Consider the following 20425-nt stretch of genomic DNA (forward strand, 5'->3'; position numbering starts at 1 on the left):
CCCCCGAGATGTACCGGCAGCGATTCCGAGACTGTAAAAAAATACCCGGTACCACTTGGGTGGAATACGTGAACTTTTACAGCAGAGCCTTCGAGGGGTGGATCAAAGGCAGCAAGGTCACCACCTACCAGCAGTTGGTCGACCTCATTATATGGGAAAATTTGTCCAACAACTGCTTCATCGAACTCCGGCAGCACCTCCTCGACAGCAAACTAACTGAGCCCCGAAAACTCGCTGTCGAGGCGGATAGATGGGTGAGCACCCGAGTCCCCCGGAGTCCGATGGGAGACTACGGCCAGGGGTCCCCGGGGATCCACCGACCACGGGGCGGCGGAGGAGGCCAGAGCAGGAGACGAGACACCCCCACGGGGTCCTCCCCTACCTCCACTTCACCAGCCCTGGGCCGAAGGGGGGTTCCCCTAGCCCGACCCGGGCCCCGCCCGAATGTGACGTGCCACAGATGCCAGCGGCAGGGTCACTACGCGAATGACCCCCTCTGCCCGATGAACCAGCGACCCGGCACCACCGGTCCTCCCAACCGCCAGATTGCGGCCGCCGCCCTGGGGGAAGAAAGAGGCGAGGACGACGACAACGACCACGAACAGGCCGAGTGGGAGCCCGCCGCCATGATCTTGGCATGCCTGGGTGATCGAGACATGGTCCCCCGAAACCCAATTCCAGGCAACACCCAGAAATATCGCCAATGGGTCACCATCAACGGCCGCCGGGCCGAAGCCCTCCGAGACACTGGAGCCAGCGTAACAGCGGTCCGACGCCACTTGGTGACCCCAGAGCAAGTTCTCCCCAATATCATGTGCCCAGTGCGGATGGCGGACAACTCCGAGAGTTTGTGCCAGATGGCCCGCATCCCCTTCGAATGGGGAGGGGTGTCGGGTATACTGAAGGTGACCGTCCGGGACGATGCCCCCGTGGACTGCCTCCTCGGGAACGACCTGGAAAGTTCCCCCTGGGCCAGCGTCGAGCGGAGAGAGCATCTGGGGATGCTAGGCCTTCCAGAGTGGGTCTGTGCGACCACCCGCTCCATGTTCGCCCGAGCCGTTGCCCCACCGGAGGATGCTCCGACCGAGGAACCAGAGTGGCCCGCACCGCCACCACCCGCCGTCCCCGAGGACGCCGACCTTGAACCTGGCCCTCGGGGGCCCAACCATGAAGACCTCACCGAGCTCGGCCACCTTCCAGAACTAGCTCAATGGCGCCAAGAAGGTGGCCCCATCCGCGAACAATTCCGGCAGGAACAGAAAACCTGTCCCTCCCTCGAGGGAATCCGACAACAAGCTGCCACTCAAGCCGCTGGAGGCCCCTCGGGGTCCCACTGGGTCTATTGGGACCACGACCTTCTCTACAGCGAGCAGAAAGTTGCCGAACTAGGGGCCAGCCGAGTACTGGTCGTTCCCCTCAGTTTCAGAGACTTCCTCTTGAACTTGGCACACGACCTGCCCCTCGACGGGCACCTGGGGCAGGATAAAACTTACAGCCGCCTGGTGACCCATTTCTACTGGCCAAAGATGCGCAACGATGTGCACAACCACTGCCGATCCTGTCCGACGTGTCAAGCCAGCGGGAAGAGCGGGGGAAAAATCAAGGCCCCACTCCAGCCCTTTCCTGTGGTCACCACCCCCTTCGAGAGAGTGGGGATCGACATTGTGGGACCCTTGGACCCCCGCACCTCTCAAGGGCACCGCTTCATCTCCGTTCTGGTGGACCATGCCACCCGCTATCCTGAGGCCATCCCCCTCCGGACCATCACGGCCCCAGTAGTAGGCCGAGCGCTGATGGGGATCTTCTCCAGAGTCGGCTTCCCCCGGGAAGTCGTGAGTGATCGGGGTACAAACTTTATCTCCAAGCATATGCGATCCCTGTGGCAACAGTGCGGGGTCACATATAAGTTCACCACCCCGTATCACCCCCAAGGAAATGGACTTGTAGAACGGTTTAACCGAACACTGAAGGGAATGATCAAAGGCTTAGACGAGCCCCTACGATGCAGATGGGACGTCCTGCTGCCCTGCCTCCTGTTTGCGTATCGAGAGGTACCCCAGAAGTCCCTGGGGTTCAGCCCCTTCGAACTATTGTATGGGCACCCGGTCCGAGGCCCCCTCAGCCTGGTCAAAGAAGGCTGGGAGACGGCTGTCCGAGGTGCCCCACCAGATGTCTACCAGTACCTCCTGACACTCCGCAACCAGACTCGGAAGTTCCGGGAACTTGCCGAGGCCAACCTCGAGGCCAGTCAGGAGGAGATGAAACGCTGGTATGACCAGAACGCCTCATCCATCGAATTCGAGCCAGGCCAGCAAGTCTGGGTCATGTCCTCAGTTAAACCTTGCGCCCTCCAGGACAAATGGACGGGGCCCTTCAAAGTGGTAGAGCGCACGAGCCCCGTCACTTACCTGGTGGACCTGGAATCCCCCCGGAACCCCCTCCGGGTTCTGCACGCTAACCGGCTCAAGCCACACTTCGCCCGCACGGAACTGAGTCTGCTGCTAGCGACCAATGACAGAGCTGAAGACGACTCCGAACCCGTACCAGATCTCATGAGCATCACCAAGAAAGACAGCTCCGTCGAAGGGGTCACGCTCTCCTCTACCCTGACCCCAGAACAGCACCAAGACTGCCGGGAGCTGCTGGGGCAATTTGCAGACCTGTTTTCCCTCACCCCTGGAGTCAGGAGACAACCCGCCTGTAAGACACCGAGCTTTCCGAGTGCCCGACCGAGTTCGGGCCTGCATTCAATCCGAAGTGGCCAAGATGCTAGCTCTGGGGGTAGTCGAACCCTCCGACAGTCCGGTTGTCCTGCTCCCCAAAGCCACCGTCCCTGGCACACCCCCGGAGCTCCGGTTCTGTGTTGACTACCGGGGGCTGAATGCAGTCACCCGGACCGACGCCCATTCCATCCCCCGGGCGGATGAACTGATCGATCGCCTGGGGGCCGCCAAATATCTCAGCATCTTCGACCTCACGGCGGGGTATTGGCAGATCGGCCTCACCCCTGGAGCACAAGAGCGATCGGCCTTCTCGACCCCTGATGGCCACTACCACTTCAAAGTGATGCCCTTCGGCATGAAAAACGTCCCGGCCACCTTCCAGAGACTCGTGAACCGGGTACTGGCCGGACTCGAAGAATTCAGTGCCGCCTATCTCGACGACATTGCGGTGTACAGCTGCCACTGGGGTGAGCACCTGACCCACCTCCGGGAGGTCCTGTCGGCCCTCCGACAGGCCGGACTAACAATAAAGGCCAGCAAGTGCCAGATCGGCCAAGGGTCCGTGACGTATCTGGGACACCAAGTGGGGAGCGGCCTGGTGGCTCCCCTCCAGCCAAAGATTGACGCCATCCGGGCCTGGGAGCCCCCCGTCACCCAGACCGCCGTCTGAGCCTTCCTGGGGCTCACTGGATACTATTGGCGCTTCATAAAAGACTATGGAAGCATTGTGGGGCCCCTCACAGAACTGACCTCCAAGAGGCTACCCCAAAAGGTGCGCTGGACCCCAGAGTGCCAAACAGCCTTCGAGGCTCTAAAGACTGCCATTTGCACCGCCCCTGTGCTCCAGGCCCCCGACTACAGCCGAGAGTTTGTGGTCCAAACCGACGCCTCGGAACACGGCATTGGGGCAGTCCTCTCACAAGTGAACCCTGAGGGAATCGACCTTCCCGTTGCCTTCGTCAGCCGGCGGCTGCTGGCCAGAGAACAGCGCTGGAGCACCATCGAGAGGGAAGCCTTCGCCGTCGTATGGGCACTAAAGAAGCTCCGACCCTACCTCTTCGGCACCCACTTCCGGGTCCAGACCGACCACCGACCCCTGCGGTGGTTGATGCAGATGCGGGGAGAAAACCCGAAACTGTTGCGATGGTCCATCTCCCTGCAAGGAATGGACTTCACTGTGGAGCATCGCCCCGGCAACGACCACGCCAATGCTGACGGCCTGTCCCGATTCTTCCGCCTCGGCGAGGAGAATCCCCAAGAAGATGGGTGACTCTCCCCTGCCTTCAGCTGGGGGGGACGCGTCTTGGACCCGGCCTCATGGCGTGGTCCTACCCCTCCCGCATGGCGGGCCCAGGACGACATCGGCCCTCCACCCAGCATCGGGCAGCCCTTTTGCCCGACACTGCACGCCCCAACATTGCTGGTCCGGCCACCATCCCGGACCCCCACTACCGACCTGGCTCCATCGTGGGCCCCTCACGACCTAAGCACGAGGCCGCGCCCGACTCCATCTTGGGCCCACCACGTCACGACCACGTGGTCTCGGCCCCGGCCCAGGCCCCAGTAAAGCCCAGACATCGAGGCACCAAGATCCACCCAGGTGGTCGAGTGGCCACTCGACAGATCCCAGAGAAAAGGGTGTTTCGATGGCCCTCCAGCTGTCCCCGGACGCCTGGTTTCGATCGCCCTCCGGCCTCCCTGGGCGCTGGCTCCACCCCCCTGCTGGGTGTCTGGACACCATCATCCCGGCCCCTCTGACCCCCAGGCGCGAGGGTCCGGACATCAAAGGACTCCAGTCCTATATCTGGGCCAGCCCTGGATTAGGACGTCAGTTGTATCCTGGACTGGAAGCCCTGCTGACGCTGTCACGGCCGACACCAGAAGAACTCCTTGCCTGTAACCTGAAGAGACCCTGAGAGCCTGCTGGCGCTGCCGCAGCCCACCTTTGCTGCACCATCTTGAGAGCCTGCTGGGGCTGCCGCGGCCGAACCACCTGAGAGTCTGCTGGCGCTGCCGCGGCTGAACCATCTTGAGAGCTTGCTGGCGCTGCTGCGGCTGAACCCTCTTGAGAGCCTGCTGGTGCTGCCGCGGCTGAACCATCTTGAGAGCCTGCTGGCGCTGCCGCGGCTGAACCATCTTGAGAGCCTGCTGGCGCTGCCGCGGCTGAACCATCTTGAGAGCCTGCTGGCGCTGCTGCGGCCTCCTCTCCGTTAAGACCACCTGTCGAGTCCTGCTGGCGTTGCCGCGGCTCGACCTCTCGGAACCCCCGGCTCGAGGATTGAGAACTGTGCGCAGGCAGGGTATCCCTTCCTGTATCCATACCGAGACTGTCCCGCTACCCTGTCCCTTTTACGAGACTCTACAGATCCCTCGATCTGCCTGTATATACCGCTGAGACCCAGCAACCTTTATTCTTGATAAAGCCTAAGAACTTAACCTCTTGTGTGGTGTCCGTTTGTAGTGTTGTGGTTACCCTGCTGTACGATCCTAGGAGAGGACCCTCACCCAGGAGGCCTCTCGATAACGCTCGGCTACTTCTCGACAGAGGGGTGGACCTAGGGGTGGTCAGTCAGACATCTTCTGCCTCCCCCGGGGTCGCCTTTCTAACACTTGCAAAGAACATAGTTCGCTGTTCTATACTCCTTAGGTGGCACCAAATCCAAACCCCTTGCGGAGTTAGCAAAGTGCCTCTGGGAATTTTGCCTTCTCAATAAGATCTCAGTCAGAGCAGAATACCTCCCAGGGAACCTCAACTCCATCGTAGACTGGCACTCTCATTATTCATGGAACCCCAGCGATTGGAGGCTTCTTCCTTCCGTCTTTCAAACTCTGTTTAAAAAAATGGGGCCCTTTGCGCATCGATCTCGTTGCCTCTCGCCTCAATTCCCAACTTCCACAATTCTTCAGTTGGCGTCCAGAAACTTTGGCTCCGGCCACAAACGCTTTCCTCCAAGATTGGTCTCCTCATCTCAACTACCCTTTTCCTCCTTTTGTCATGATCAACAGGGTCCTTGTCCAGACCAGATGGCAACTTGCCTCTCTGGTGATAGTGGTCCCCTTTTGGCAATCACAGATTTGGTTCCCATCTCTGCTGGAAATGGCTGTGAATTTCCCGGTTCTTCTTCTTTCTTGCAACAATCTTCTACTAGATCCCTTGGGTCAGCCGCACAATCTCATTCTGGACAACTCTTTGGTGCTGTCCGCGTGGAAGGTTTCGGGTCTAACCACCCTGACCACCTCATTTTGCAAGAAGCTTCTCTCTTCATTAGCAGAGCTTGGGCTCCAGGAACAACTAAAGCTTACAAATCAGCATGGTTTTTATGGGCGAGCTGGTGTTTGGGAAAACATATTGATCCCTTTTCAACACATTCAATTTACATTGTCAATTTTCTGGCTTCTGAAGCCTGTTCAGGTAAGCCTTACAGAACGGTTCATCTGTACAGACCAGCGATTTCCCTTAATCTCAGTCCTATTGAAGGCAAAACAGTGGGTGAACACCCCCTAATTTGTTACCTACTAAGAGGTGTAAAGTTCCCTAAACCTCCTCTGGCAAAGGACTCTAAGTTATGAGATGTGAATTTGGTACTCAAACTCTTTTCTGATTAACCAGATAATGCAGTTCTTTCTTTAAAAATGTTTTCAGCCAAATTTAGTATGCGGTTGTGCTTTGTTTCCATCAAACTTGTTTCTGATGTTTAGGTTATGGACGTTTCCTCTCGCCAGTTTACCCCTTCTGGTGTGATGTTTCACATTAATAAGCGTACAAAAACTAATTTGAACACTGTCTTTTATCCCTACTTTCCCTCTCAACCTAAAATATGTGTGGGTCAATGCTTCAAAGTGTACGAACAACTGACCTTTAATCTCAGAACTTGTTCCCTTTCCCAACTTCTCATTTCTTTCCGCAAACCTCATAATCCTGTTTCTTCTGCCACTTTAGCCCTTTGGGTTCGCTGGGTTATGTCCCTTGCTGGTATTGATGTTTCTGTTTTGGGGCCCATTCCACCAGGGGAGCCATGGCCTCCAAAGCATTTTGGGCAGGCTCCAGGTTGGAGGACATTCTGAGATCGGCTGATTGGTCCAATGACTATGTGTTCCGAATGTTTTATTGCAAACCTGTGATTACTGCTGCTTCTTTGGTTGTTGATATGCTTTGAACAAGCATAATATGAGCCTCCGGTCTTGACATAAAATGTAGATTTTCCTAGTAATTTATGACGGAAAGTCTTAATTTTATTAAAGACACGGAGGCGAGTATTATCCCACTGCAACACCTTTTAATATGTGTTTTCTCCCTCTCTACAGGGGCTCCAGCTCTACCACCCACTTCTTCCTGATTGGAGCCATCGTCCTCATAAGGATTCTCTTCTTCTACGTCATGCTCCATTGTTCACCAGTGATTCTCCAATCCTCGCTCCTGCTTCAAGGATGACTCTGTTGGATTTTGGTCAAGACTTTTTTGCTAGGACTTTAGCCTCTTATATTGTTCTCTCTATTTTTCCTCTGTTTATGGACAATATCTAATCTGCTCGCCGAAGAAAAGAGGGCTGTTTGCAGTCAGAGCTAACATTATACTTGGCACTGTCTATTAATTGGTTCTTGTTGTTGATTCCATGTTTTCCCATTGGTCAAACCGTTGCTTGGCCTTCTGGGAAGTGTAGTTTTATCGTTTATCTTGGCTGCTATTGTAATAAAGTAAGATTAAAAAGCTTAGTATGCGCCTCCGTGTCTTTAATAAAAGGAAGACTTTCCGTCATAAATAACTAGGAAAATCTACATTGTCCATCTAGATGGACGGGTATCCACACGTTGCAGGAGTTTATGGAGCCTGCCATGGGTGGGAGCTGGATATGACAGCGGCCACATCCAGGGCTTTGGTGGAATTACAGGGCGCTCCAGAGGCTGATTGGTACAACGGGGTACCCTTTCAGGAGCATAATAAGGGTGCATTATGCCAAAATCCCAGGAGTCTTTACACCAGGACCCTGGTTGAAAGCAACGGCGCCCCGCTAGTCCTTTGGGCGGTTGTAAACCTGAGCAACTAGGGACATGCCTGCTTATGCTCCACCACTAAAAAGGCGTGAGTAAAAGGTATGGACTGGTGGTCCATGATATGTAAGGAGGATAACTCTAATGGAGCAGGGTTTCGCACAATAAAACCTGCTTGAATTAAGAACCCCCATAATACATACAAAACGTAAGTAGTAGTAAAAAAACGAAAGTACACCCAACATAAACACAAGGGAATTGCTTTGCGCATGCTTGAACTAACATGTAAATAAATAATATTGTAATAACTGTTGTGTTTGAAAGAAACGAAAAATGTTGCACAACTACTCTGCATGTAAATATAAATGTAAATGTAAATGAATTTATATAGCGCAAATCACCGAGCGGTTTCTAAGCGCTTGCTTAGGGAACCCGTCCCGGTATTCCCCTGTGAGATAACCCCAGCAGGGTATCCGCAAGGTGAAAGCCAGGCATCCCGCCGCGAGGGGCCGTTGTGGAGATTAAGCAAGCTATTGCCCAGAGTCGCAGAGTGTGAACCCGTGAATCGAGTAAGCACCGGAGCGAGAATTGTTGAGTCCATGGACATTTTAGGACTCAAGACCCCGCCGAGCCGGGAATTGAACCCTGGTCCCGGGCTGACCTCTGCTTCCAGGTCTGCCTCCTCTAACCAGTGAGCCACACTTCTCCACACTTCTCCACACTTCTCCACACTTCTTCTGCATCGGTAACGTTGCATGTTGCCTCTTGCCTTGGAATACCAAATAAGGCTGTTTTGCGCTTAAAAGCTTAAGCCAGGTAACTTTAACAAGGAATAGCACAAGGTGGGAGGAAAACAGTGATGGTTTCATTATCACATGATTAATAAATGTTCATTTTTATTTACTTAAGGGTGCTGGATGAAACAGCCATCTCCCTAAACTTGGATAAAGTGGGAGGGAGAGATTTGAGGAGTGAGTCCGCTATGTCAGAAGCAAAACAGAATGTGCCTTGCACTGCAGATGACATGAAAAAGTTGAAGGCCAGAGTATGGAACAACTGCCAAATGAAGTGCCCAGGCATGGGACCAGAGATTCATTTAATGTTAAAGAATGAATGGAAACGTTAAAATTTGTAACACAAAGTAAACGTGAGAACGGACTAAAACCCAAACCCTGGGAGCTAATAAAGACCAATGCTACAGTTGAATTTAAGGTGAAGTCACAGTGGTGTGAATTCACCTGGTCATGTTAGTTTTAGGGTATAATTGGGGTGCCTTTAGGGGTGTGGTTTACGCTTAGGCTGGCAGGAGAGAAAGAGGGGAGATGTGTCGCTGTCCGTCGGTTTGCCGAGAGGCCTAGCTGTACCAGTCCTGTCCTGATCCTGTCCTTTAGACTTTGTTTCCTGATCCTATTTGGAGAACCTTCTTCATCACTTAGGCGAAAGGGGTGATTTTCTACAAACCAATAGGTTTGTATTAGTCTCTGATTTCATGTGTGCAATTTGTTGCAAATGTATTTTATTCCTGAAATCTTTTGTCTCTCCACCTATCCATTCCATATAATCCATTGAAGTATTATTTAGATGAAACGTTTGTCTCTTCATCTATCTTTTCCGTTAGGCGTATTCCGTTTTTTTTACATATAATTTGCTGAAACTTCTGTCTCTTAAACTATCCACTCCTTCATGCATAATGTCATTGAGTTGGTCCGGTGAGTATGATTTCATTTATGTTGTTGATGTGTATGTCTCCCTTCGTGATTTTCATTATTTACATTTGTGACTGAATGCATTGAGCAGAACCGCAACTTTATTAAGATAAAGTTGTCTAACTTTACCATGTGTCTCTGGTTATTTAGTAATCTGTAGGGTTATAATTAAGATATGATAATCATTATTATCAACTATTCACCGTGCAGCACCACCTGTGTGATGCTGCCCTTTGAGCCTGACTGCTGCCGCAAGCCTGGTTCGTGCCCCGCATTGTCCTCTCTGCCTTCAGTAATTGCGTTCTGCTCTGCCTATTGTTTTGTGTTTCCACTGCTGTCCTGTCTGTTACTTGTATTTGCACCTGCCCTTGACCGTTCCCGTAGTGCCCTCCTTGCCCTCCGTGACAACCGCCTGCCCACCCTTCGCTTCGCGCCGCTGCGTTCCCTGCGGGCCCGCCCACAGGCTCTCCCATTCGCCCCCCCGCTCCCGCCTCCCAGCTGCTTCTCCTTCCCACACCCCCTCATATGGAGGCCGCGCGGCAGTAAAGAGAGCGACCCTTGACCCAGACCCCCTGGCAGGTTGCTCTCCTTGCCACCGCGCAGCACCACCTGTGTGACGCTGCCCTTTGAGCCTGACTGCTGCTGCTAGCCTGGTTCGTGCCCCGCATTGTCCTCTCTGCCTTCAGTAATTGCGTTCTGCTCTGCCTATTGTTTTGTATTTCCACTGCTGTCCTGTCTGTTACCTGTATTTGCACCTGCCCTTGACCGTTCCCTTTGTGCCCTCCTTGCCCTCCGAAACCATCACCCTCTCCCCGCTCAAGAAGCTATCCAACACCCACACCAGCAAGAAAGCCAGCTGCTTCACCAAAGACCTCCAGGCCTCCAAGCGAACATGCAGAAAACTCAAAAAAAAGTGGATCCGTGATCAAACACCGGACAGCTACACAGCCCACAAGAACACCACCTGCAGACACCACCACCTAATCAGATCCGCCAAAAAGACCTCCTTCAAAGACCGCCTAGACAATAACACACACAACAGCAAAGAGCTCTTCAACATCGTGAAGGAACTCTCCAACCCCATCTCCAACATCAACAACATCTCACCTTCACAAGACCTGTGCGACTCGCTGGCCACCTTCTTCCATCGCAAGATCACAGACATCCACGACAGTTTCCACACCGTCACCACCCTGGCAACCACTGAGACCGCCGCTCCCACGACCACCACCCGCACGCACCGCCTGCTCACCTGGACCAACATCAACGACGACGACACCATCAAGTTCATGAACACCATCCACTCCGGACCCCTGAAAGACCCCTGCCCACACCACATCTTCAACATAGCAGCTGCCTCATTGCACCCTATCTCCGGAAAACCATCAACATCTCCTTCGAGACATCGACCTTCCCGGAGAGATGGAAGCACACAGAGATCAACGCCTTACTCAAGAAACCCAAGGCAGACCCCAAGGACCTCAAGAACTTCCGATCCATCTCCCTGCTTCCGGCGAAGGTAATTGAAAAGGGAGTCAACAAACAACTGACCAGCTTCCTCAAAGAGAACAGCATCCTGGACCCATCCCAGTCCGGGTTCCGCAGCAACCACAGCACCGAAACTGCCCTTATTGCCGCCACGGATGACATCAGGACCCTGCTTGACAACGGAGAAACCGCGGCCCTCATTCTCCTGGACCTGTCAGCCGCCTTCGACATGATCTGCCACAGCACACTACGAACACGCCTCTACGATGCCGGAATTCAAGAGAAGGCCCTGGACTGGACCTCCTCCTTCCTCTCCGGCAGAACACAGAGCATCCGCCTCCCCCTTCCGCTCAGAAGCCACCGGGATCATCGTACCCCAAGGCTCATCCCTCAGTCCAACGTTGTTCAATGTCTACATGGCACAGCTAGCCCACGTCGCACGACGGCACAACCTCAACATCATCTCCTACGCCAATGACACCCAGCTGATCCTCTCCCTCACCAAGGACCCCCACACTGCCAAAACCAACCTCCACGTAGGAATGAAGGCCGTCGCCGACTGGATGAAGAACAGCCTACTGAAGCTGAACTTGGACAAGACGGAGGTCCTCATCCTCGGATCCACCCCTTCGGCCTGGGACGACTCCTGGTGGCCGACTGCACTAGGAACACCCCCAACACCCACCGACCACGCATGCAACCTAGGGGTCATCCTCGACTCCTTCCTCTCCATGACTAAGCAGGTCAACGCCGTCTCCTCTTCCTGCTTTAACACCCTCTGCATGCTTCGCAGGTTCTTCAAGTGGATTCCCACCGAAACGAGAAGGATGGTCACCCAGGCCCTCGTCAGCAGTAGACTAGACTACGGAAACACACTCTACGCATCCATTACGCCTCCGTACGCCTGATCCTCGACATCCCTCGCCGCAGCCACATCACACCCCACCTGAGAGACCTGCACTGGCTCCCTGTCAACAAGAGGATGACCTTCAAACTCCTCACTCAAGCACACAAGGCACTCCACAACACCGTACCTCAAAAGCCGACTCAGCCTGTACACCCCCACCCGCCAGCTCCGCTCCGCAAACCACGTACTCGCCACTGTCCCCCGCATCCGAAGAGTGACCACCGGCGGCAGATCATTCTCCCACCTCGCCGCCAAGACATGGAACACCCTTCCCATCCGCCTACAGCAGACCTTCTGACCTTCTGACCTTCAGGAGACTTCTCAAGACCTGGCTCTTCGAACAGTGGCAGCTCCCCCAGCTCCCCCTGCAAGTTAACCCACCAAGTTTGGCATACTCCTTGTATGTAATAAACCTGCAGCAAACTTTCTCCAACAAAGACTTGTGTGGATTGTTTATTTTGAGCAGCGCAACTAATTACTGTTGAGCGGGGTTGCCGATATATCAACACTATGCATTAACTACTAGAGTTACCTTACCTCACCTCTAGATGTCTGCAGCTGGTAACTTAACGCTGTAAGATATTTTAACATGCAGCCTCCTAGTGGCCAATTAGGTAAGCTAGAACACTTTTACTGTCACATATGTCCTCGTTGCCAATTTCTTACAGATTTTTTATATTTGTAATGAATGCATGGTTGACTGTCAGACACTGCTTTTGAAGCTCCGCCCCTCGTGACTCCACACTCTGACTCTTTCACACATATATCGACCCCCAATGTATGTGCTCCCGGGCTAAAGCTTTTGCAATTCCAGCGCAGAAAAATTACACGTCTTTGAAAACTGTATTCTATTTGTTCAGCTCATATCCACATGGAATTAATAGTGCATTTTAAAATGCGTATTTTGTAGTTTTTAAAAAACGAGGCTGGGTGTAGCCTTAGAATGTGCTCACATGCTCCAGCCTGCTAAAGTCAATTCACACAAACGAAAACACGTATATGAACTGGAGTAGTGCCAGTGCTATAGGAACGCCTGCGACACCTTGCGAACCTCAGTGATTTCATCAGAGTACATTTAGCAGGAAGCACAGAGACGAGTTAAACATGGCGACGGTATTACGACTGTTACAACAGCGGCGAGTCTTCTATCACACAATCAGCCGACTCCAGGCATTTAAATGTGGTCGCGCAGCATCGACTATGGCTACTGTAAGTATTTCAAACTGTCTGTACTTCCATCTCTGACGTTCGATCGTTCATTTCGGTGATGTAGCCGCTTGTTTTGCCGCACAGATTACTGCCGTTAGTTTCAAACATACGACGTATTTTTTAGCTAAATTATCTAAGGCTCCATTGGTGCCTTGTGTTAATGTAGCGGCCATGTTTGAGCGGAAATTACGATATTGAATCCTCCATTGTCGGCTTTGAAAATGTACTGTTCGAAGATGCTTTCACAATGGCGTGCTTTGGAGCGACTTTAGGAAGACTTGAGACTTAACTAATTGTGTTTTTAAGGGACAGACCGCAGAACACCTGAAAAGTAGTTCAGTCTACCCCAGGCAGGATGTGGTGCAGACAGTTGCCCTGGTAGGAAAAGTTTCTGCTTGAGCCCCCCTCCATCAAAAAGGAAAGATCCATGGCTCAAACGTTCTCCGGTAATGCAGTGAGAATCTGGAACTCGCTTCCCCCATTGCTCCGTGCCACCACCTCTATCCGGATCTTTAAAGCTGACCTCAAATCTCTTCTCTTCCAAAGACACTTTCAGAACTAATACCTTCATTCTAAGACCCCTCTAGGTAGTTCGTTCATCAATGTAAATGTTTTATATTTTCTTGTACATTCCTCACACCTGCTTGCTGTGTTTGATATTGTGTTCTTGCTTTTTATGGTTTTACCCTACCTCTTCTAGTCTCCTGTTTATTTTTGTAATGTTCTATTTTGTAACATTTCTCTCATGTAACGTAACTGGTTCTATTGCACAGCGCTCTGACACCTTCGGGTAAAGTCTGCGCTTTATAAAAATGCATTAAATACATAAATAAATAAGGTGAGCAATCGTCACAGATTTGCCAGGAAAGTCCTGGTTTTCACCAGCTCTCCCTGCTCATTTCCTGGTTTTTAGAGGGGTAGACTGACTACAGTGAGCGTCAATATTTTAGGTGTTATAAAGCTGTGCTAGTTAGCAGCTGGAATAAGTAAGCAATCTAAAAACAGGCATGATGCTGGTTTAAAAAAATACATTTTATTTATTTTCTTAGTGCCTCTAATGTATTCCTAAATCGATGAGAGCTGTCATTCTGGGCTGCTCAGTTGATGTAAAATTGTAGTCCTTCTTCTATTTTTACAAAATGTGCCAGTTTTCAGTTGTCAAGATCTGGTCACCCTATGACAAGGTTTCAGATTGCTTATGTGGGACATTTTCATAATTTCAGTGTCATTAATTTTTTTAATTGACTGCTGGTGGGAAGCTTGATGTGTTGAGGGGGACACAGACATTGTTGGGCTGGTTGTACTAACCCCTGAAGTGTCCCGGTCCGTCCCCGTTCCGCCACGGCTTTTTGTGTGCCGATTGAGCGGAGGGACGCGACTCCTCCCCCAGCTAGCATCACTTCCGGGCCAGTTCCTATTTGAGGCGATGTGCTTCCGGCAGCGCAGCGGACGAGCGCAGCGGGCGCGACGAAGGCGCGCCGAAGTCGAGCCTAAGTCCAGCCCGTCTGCGCCCATCCGCGGCCGGATTGCGGCCATGGCCAAGCATGCTGCCCCAGCGGGAGCGGCTCCCGATAGGATTGTCTGGTCGAGGCAAGATCTATTGGCCATTAACCGAGGGGGGCCTTGTAAAACTCACCCCCTTGTGGAGGCCACGATCCCACTCATTTGCTCAGTATGTGGTAGCGCGTGGGCCACGCCCGCTTCTCCTTCCATGCAGATCTCGGGAGCTGCTTCGGCCCAAGTAGCTAGAGGTCTTAGAGCGGGACTCGTGAACTGCAGATCATTGCCTCAACACAGCACTGACATCTGGCTGCTCCTAGATAGCCAAGCCTGGGACTTGCTGTTTTTAACTGAAACTTGGCTAAATGAACAAAATGTAACAGCCATTTTTTTAGCTATACCGATGGGCTTTTCTATGTGCATTTCGAATCGTGAGGATGGCAGGCGGGGGGGTGGGGTGGCAGTAATTTTTAAAGACTGCCTATCCTTATCGTCTGCAACACCTGTTGCAATCCCAGGAATGGAATGTTTATATTTCTGCCTCCTCTTAAACTCTCAACTAGCCATTGCTGGGATGGTGGTTTATCGTCCCCAGGACTGCGCTGAGAGCAGCACAGCTCGACTTTTAGATGCGATTACGCTGAATGCGTTGAAGCATGAGCACTTCCTGGTTGTGGGAGATTTTAATGTCCACATTGATAAGGATGACAACACAGCGGCTGAGCACCTGCTGGCAGCAATGAGTGCTGTAAACTTGATGCTCCACAATAAGGGCCCCACGCATAGATCTGGACATACGCTGGATTTAATTTTCTCCACATTAGAAAGCATAACAGTGGATGATGCACTTCCAGTAGTATGGTCAGATCATTGGCTTATACCATTCACGCTGGTACTAAACGAGGTAGTGCCTAGGAAAAGCAAACACTCTTATATGAAGAGGCAATGGAAAAATCTTACTCCAGCCATCATGAGTTCGATGTTGTCTCGTAACCCACCTGAGCGTACGTTGAGTGCCAACGTGGATGCCCAGGCATTAAGTAATTGGATTAGCAACATGATAGAGGCTGTAGCACCAGCAAAAAGGGTGACAGCGCAAAGATCCTCCCCCACTGCCCCCTGGTTCTCAGATGAGCTACGACTGGAAAAAAGAGCCTGTAAGAAACTCGAAAGACAATGGAGATTAAATTATTGTCCTATAGCAAAAAAACACTTTAAAGAAGCCACCAAGCTGTTCCATAAGCGCATTAAGAAAGATAAAAAGAGTTACTATGCCTCCGTTGTTCAACAGGCAGAGAACCCTAGCAAAGAAGTGTTTAAACTGGTTAAATCCTTTTTGAAGCCCCAATGTATTGAAAGGGATATTCCTCCGTCGGTAGCACTCTGTGACAAGATCTCTATCTATTTTGATAACAAAATACAGATGGTCTATGACTCCTTTGGCCCGCATAAACCCACGGCCAAAGAGGATAGAGAGAGTGGTGGCCGGCCCCCAGTCTCTTTGAGGAAATTTCATCCAATCCCGTTTGATGAGGTAAGGCAGGAGATCAGCCGGTGTAAATCAGGCTCCCCAGAGGACCCATGTCCACCTAAACTGTGGGATCCCTTGGTGGATGCTATTGCACCTATGCTTCAACATATCTGGAACACATCCATAGATACTGGGGAATTTCCGGAGAGCTGGAAGCATGCGACGCTCCTGCCATTGAAGAAGAAGCCAACCGGGGAGGCGGAGGACTTAACTAACCTCCGTCCTATCTCCCTGCTGGCAGCCCCCGGAAAAATGCTGGAAAAACTAATTCAACGCCAGCTGAATGCTCATGTCGAGTCCAATAACATTCTTCATGAGACTCAGTCCGGGTTCAGACCCGGCTTCAGCACGGAGACGGCACTGATTGAAGTGGCTGATTCCCTGAGGTGGTCGTTAGATTCAGGAGACTCGGCTATGTTGATGCTCCTGGATCTCTCGGCCGCGTTTGATACTGTGGATCATGTTAGGATGGTCCAACGTTTGGCAGAAATTGGTCTACAGGATCAGGCACTTGGTTGGATGCAGTCCTATTTGTCAAACCGCACGCAGAGAGTCACTCTGGGGTCATACGCTTCAGAGCGTAAGCCTCTGAGATGCGGGGTCCGCAGGGATCTGCCCTAAGCCCCCTTTTATTTAATGTTTATCTGGCCCCTCTTTTTTCCCTCATTGCAAACTGGGGAGTCATCGCAATATCTTATGCCGATGACACCCAGCTGGTTTTCCCCTACTCAGAGGTTTCAGAAGCGGCTTTTATAAACTTTAAGGGGTGTCTTCAGTATGTGGCATCCTGGATGAATACTAATAAGCTGAAACTGAATCCGGGAAAAACGGAGGTGATCTTCTTCAGTAAAGGCAGACACCCTCCTGCTGAGTTCTGGTGGCCGACTGAGATGGGCTCCCCACCCCCCCCCTCCCAGTGGGCAAAGAATCTGGGGGTCAAGTGGGACGAAAATCTCTCTTTCGTACCCCAGATCCACCAGGTCACAGGCTGCTGCCTGAGCAAATTGAGGAATCTTCGCCCAGTCCTGAAACTTTTGCCTGAGTCCTGCCGGAAAATTGTGATCCATGCCACCATTACCTCGAGATTGGATTATGCTAACGGTCTGTATAGCGGTCTCCCAAAATATCTGGTCCAAAGGCTGCAGACGGTACAAAATGCGGCAGCCAGGCTGCTCAAGCATATTCCTTTCAAAGAGCATATTTCCCCCCATCTTCGAGCCTTGCATTGGCTCCCGATTGCCAGCAGAATAAAATTCAAAATTCTGACTCTGGCCTACAGATCCCTCTATGGCACCTGTCCTAATTATCTGCGAGCCCGTTTGCCCAGATACACACAGATCCGCTCCCTTCGCTCCAATGATCAGGTGCTACTGAGTGTACCGCGAGTCAAAAGGGCTAGATTGGGCGGCCGGACTTTCTCAGCCAACGTGGCCCGTCTATGGAATGCCCTACCTTCTGAGCTGCGAAAGGCCCAATCAGAAACAACCTTCAGGAGACCGCTTAAGTCGTGGCTGTTCTCGGTGCCTCTTTAAGCCGTAGTCCCCCAGCTAGTTTCTTGCTATGCCCTCACAGCGCCGGGACGCCTCCTAGCTGAGGCAGCTGTTCGCGCTTTATAAATTCTAGTATTATTATTATTATTATTATTATCAGTGACATTCAACGACTATGAGTGACACTTTCTCACTAACAGTTTAATGTCACCCACACTTAGTAGTAGCATGGCATAGCCCACCACCTAGGTTGAACACCTGTTGCCGGGTGGGTGGCAGAGAAAACATTAAATTCTGACAACCAATAAAATTAATAGCATGATCAGCCACGTGGGACCCGAGGTAGACCACATGATGTAAGCGGGACCCCAGCGGGGAATCTTCTCCCTGTACAATTCTCCAATTAGGCTCCTCTTTTACTGTAGATTAGACTGTCCCAGTTTTTGGCATGTATTTAGAAGCTTCGTTTTTGAGGCTGAACATTCACATCTGTTTGATACTATGGTATGAGCAGGGGGTGCTTTTTTGCTTTTTTTTACATTAATCAGGCAGGTGTGTGGTTTTGTGTTTCGGTCTTCAAATCTCTGAAGTTTATTTGGCTTGCATGTGACTTTATCTCTGATAGAGGATATTTCAACGACATAATATTGAGAGTCCTATTCCTTCTGGTGTACACTATCGCCATCTTGTGGCTGTTGATAAACAAGCTCAGCTTTTATGCATCCATACCAGCAAAGTTAGATACTGGAACTTCGCTGTTTTCAGGGGTGTGGAATTTTTGAAAAACTGTACTTGTCCAAGGGACAAAGGGATACAATAATCTTCTAGCCCTGTAAAGAAATCCACTAGTCCCACGCACTCTATAAAACCAAAAGCTATACAGACTAGCAAGGACCTATTACTAGTCAACTATAAAACCCAAAGTATACATGACCATCACTGCCTCTTTGCCCTTGCAAACTCTCTTATTATAAAGTATTACCTTCCACACTGTTTTCTTGCTTTCAGCAGTAATCATTTGCCTTTCCACTAACTTGCCATAGGGCCCATACCAATTCCACATCTTCATCATAGGGTTCATAACCCGCTTGTTCTCTTTTCTCACAACAAGGGTTTCACACACTTACTGTTAAATTACACCACTCCCTTACTACAAATATACCTTCACACTATATACATTGGAATGGATATCCCTCTCACTACCCATCCCATGACCTTCTCTCCACTCCCTCATCACAGGCTCTGTACCCCTAGCACATTTCACTACAAGTTCTCCTCCCCACTCATAAGAGGTTTTATTCCATCTCCAGTTTCACCATAGGCTTCATCCCTTCCAAAACCCTCTCTTGTCTACTGTTGCTACCTTGCCTCCACTTATCACAGGCTGCTCAGCCTTCTTTACCCCCTCTGCGATCTCATCTAAGCTCTCTGAGCAACCCTTTTACCTTAACCAGCTCACTTTGCTTCCTGCCTTCCATCAGCCCTGCCAACTGCCTCCACAGAAACAGAGGAAAGAGTCAAAATTGAGAAGCCTGCACAATACAGCTCTGAGAGTGGATATTTCAATAGCATAATACCCAAATCAATGAAGGGAATGTTATGAGACTCACAGATGGCACGGAGGTAGACCTCAAGGGGACCAGGCTGGATTGAGGTGGAGAGAACAGACACCCAAGCTGTGAATTATTGAAAAAAATCACCAGGCAATATTCAGTGAGCTATAAACTGGCATCAAGCACCTGCATGTAAACTGCAAGACATGGGTTTAGAACCTGGTTTGTTCTCAATCTGTTATTATAAGGCTGCTAAATAGTTTTTTTAAGCATTATTAATAGACCATCCAGGCAGTGTCATATTTTAAACCCCAACTTTCAATTTCTACCAGCCAAACAATCGTGGCATATAATCCCTACCAGTAAAGACTGTTTATGACACTACACACTTGTATGATTAATAGTCAGTGTATAATGTGTGTGAGATGTAAAGCGCTCTGGCACCTTACAGTGGGATAAGTAGCGCTATGAAAGTATTAAATTAAAAAAGTTAGGAATTGCTTTTTATTTTGTAATTCCTATAAATACTCATACGTACTTATACAGCTGAAATTTTTACAGTGCATGCATATGTGTTACATATAGGAGCTACAGAAAATCAAAAACCAGTCTCCAAAGCTTAGCTTTTTTTACTTAAGTGATAACAAGCTGTGTGCCTTTGTTTCCCCCATTACTTTGGCATTTAGGTGTTAGGATCTAGATAGCTTCCACCCAGGATTATACTCGAACCGAAGGAGGGATGATGGCACTTTAAATGTTCTCTTAGTTGTGGGCTCGAGCTGGAAGAGAAGATTACTAAAACCCTGGCAGGGCAGCCTCCGTCATTCAGCCTTCTAAGGTCACTGATTATCATCTGATTAAGAAGTGGTAAAGTCTGTTTTTATAGTGCTTGAAAAGAACACGAGTGAAGTGTGAAGCACTATAATATCAACAACAAGTACTGGCTAGTAGGGGAGAACTTGGAACGACTGAGATATAGCACTAGAATGTGGTGCTAAAAGTTCAGTGAATGTGGTGGGAGGAAGAGACAGGCTGGGCACAAAGTGGGGGAGAGCGCGCAGAGCGGGTCAGACTACTAGCGTTTCGCCCGGGGAGCCTGATCATCCCCATGAGAATCTAGGCTCGGGCTCAGGGTAAGTGAGCCACGTATGGTGAAACACAAATTGTAGCAGCTGATCAGATAGGTTACTTGAACGAATACAGAAAACAGTGAAGTTAGAAAACTGGGGAAGACAGGGAGAAGGAGGAATGGGCACCTTAGGGGACACAGAGGGTGCATTAGCCACCAACAGCGAGCTCCCAGTGAAGAAAGGTCAGTACCACCTCCAT

At 50.7% G+C, this 20425-nt stretch overlaps 1 protein-coding gene across 1 annotated transcript in view; it reads left to right on the plus strand.

Moving 5' to 3' along the window:
- Positions 1-12868: 12868 nt before the first annotated feature.
- RMDN1 (regulator of microtubule dynamics 1) overlaps positions 12869-20425 on the plus strand; it is a 325882-nt gene continuing 318325 nt past the window's right edge. The window contains exon 1 of the mRNA XM_078687071.1: positions 12869-13022. Coding sequence (XP_078543197.1) covers positions 12918-13022 — 105 coding nt within the window. The 5' untranslated portion in view covers positions 12869-12917. The remainder of the gene's footprint in view (positions 13023-20425) is intronic.

This window comes from Lissotriton helveticus, chromosome 4_1 (assembly GCF_964261635.1).
Source record: "Lissotriton helveticus chromosome 4_1, aLisHel1.1, whole genome shotgun sequence".
NCBI classification, from domain to species: domain Eukaryota; kingdom Metazoa; phylum Chordata; class Amphibia; order Caudata; family Salamandridae; genus Lissotriton; species Lissotriton helveticus.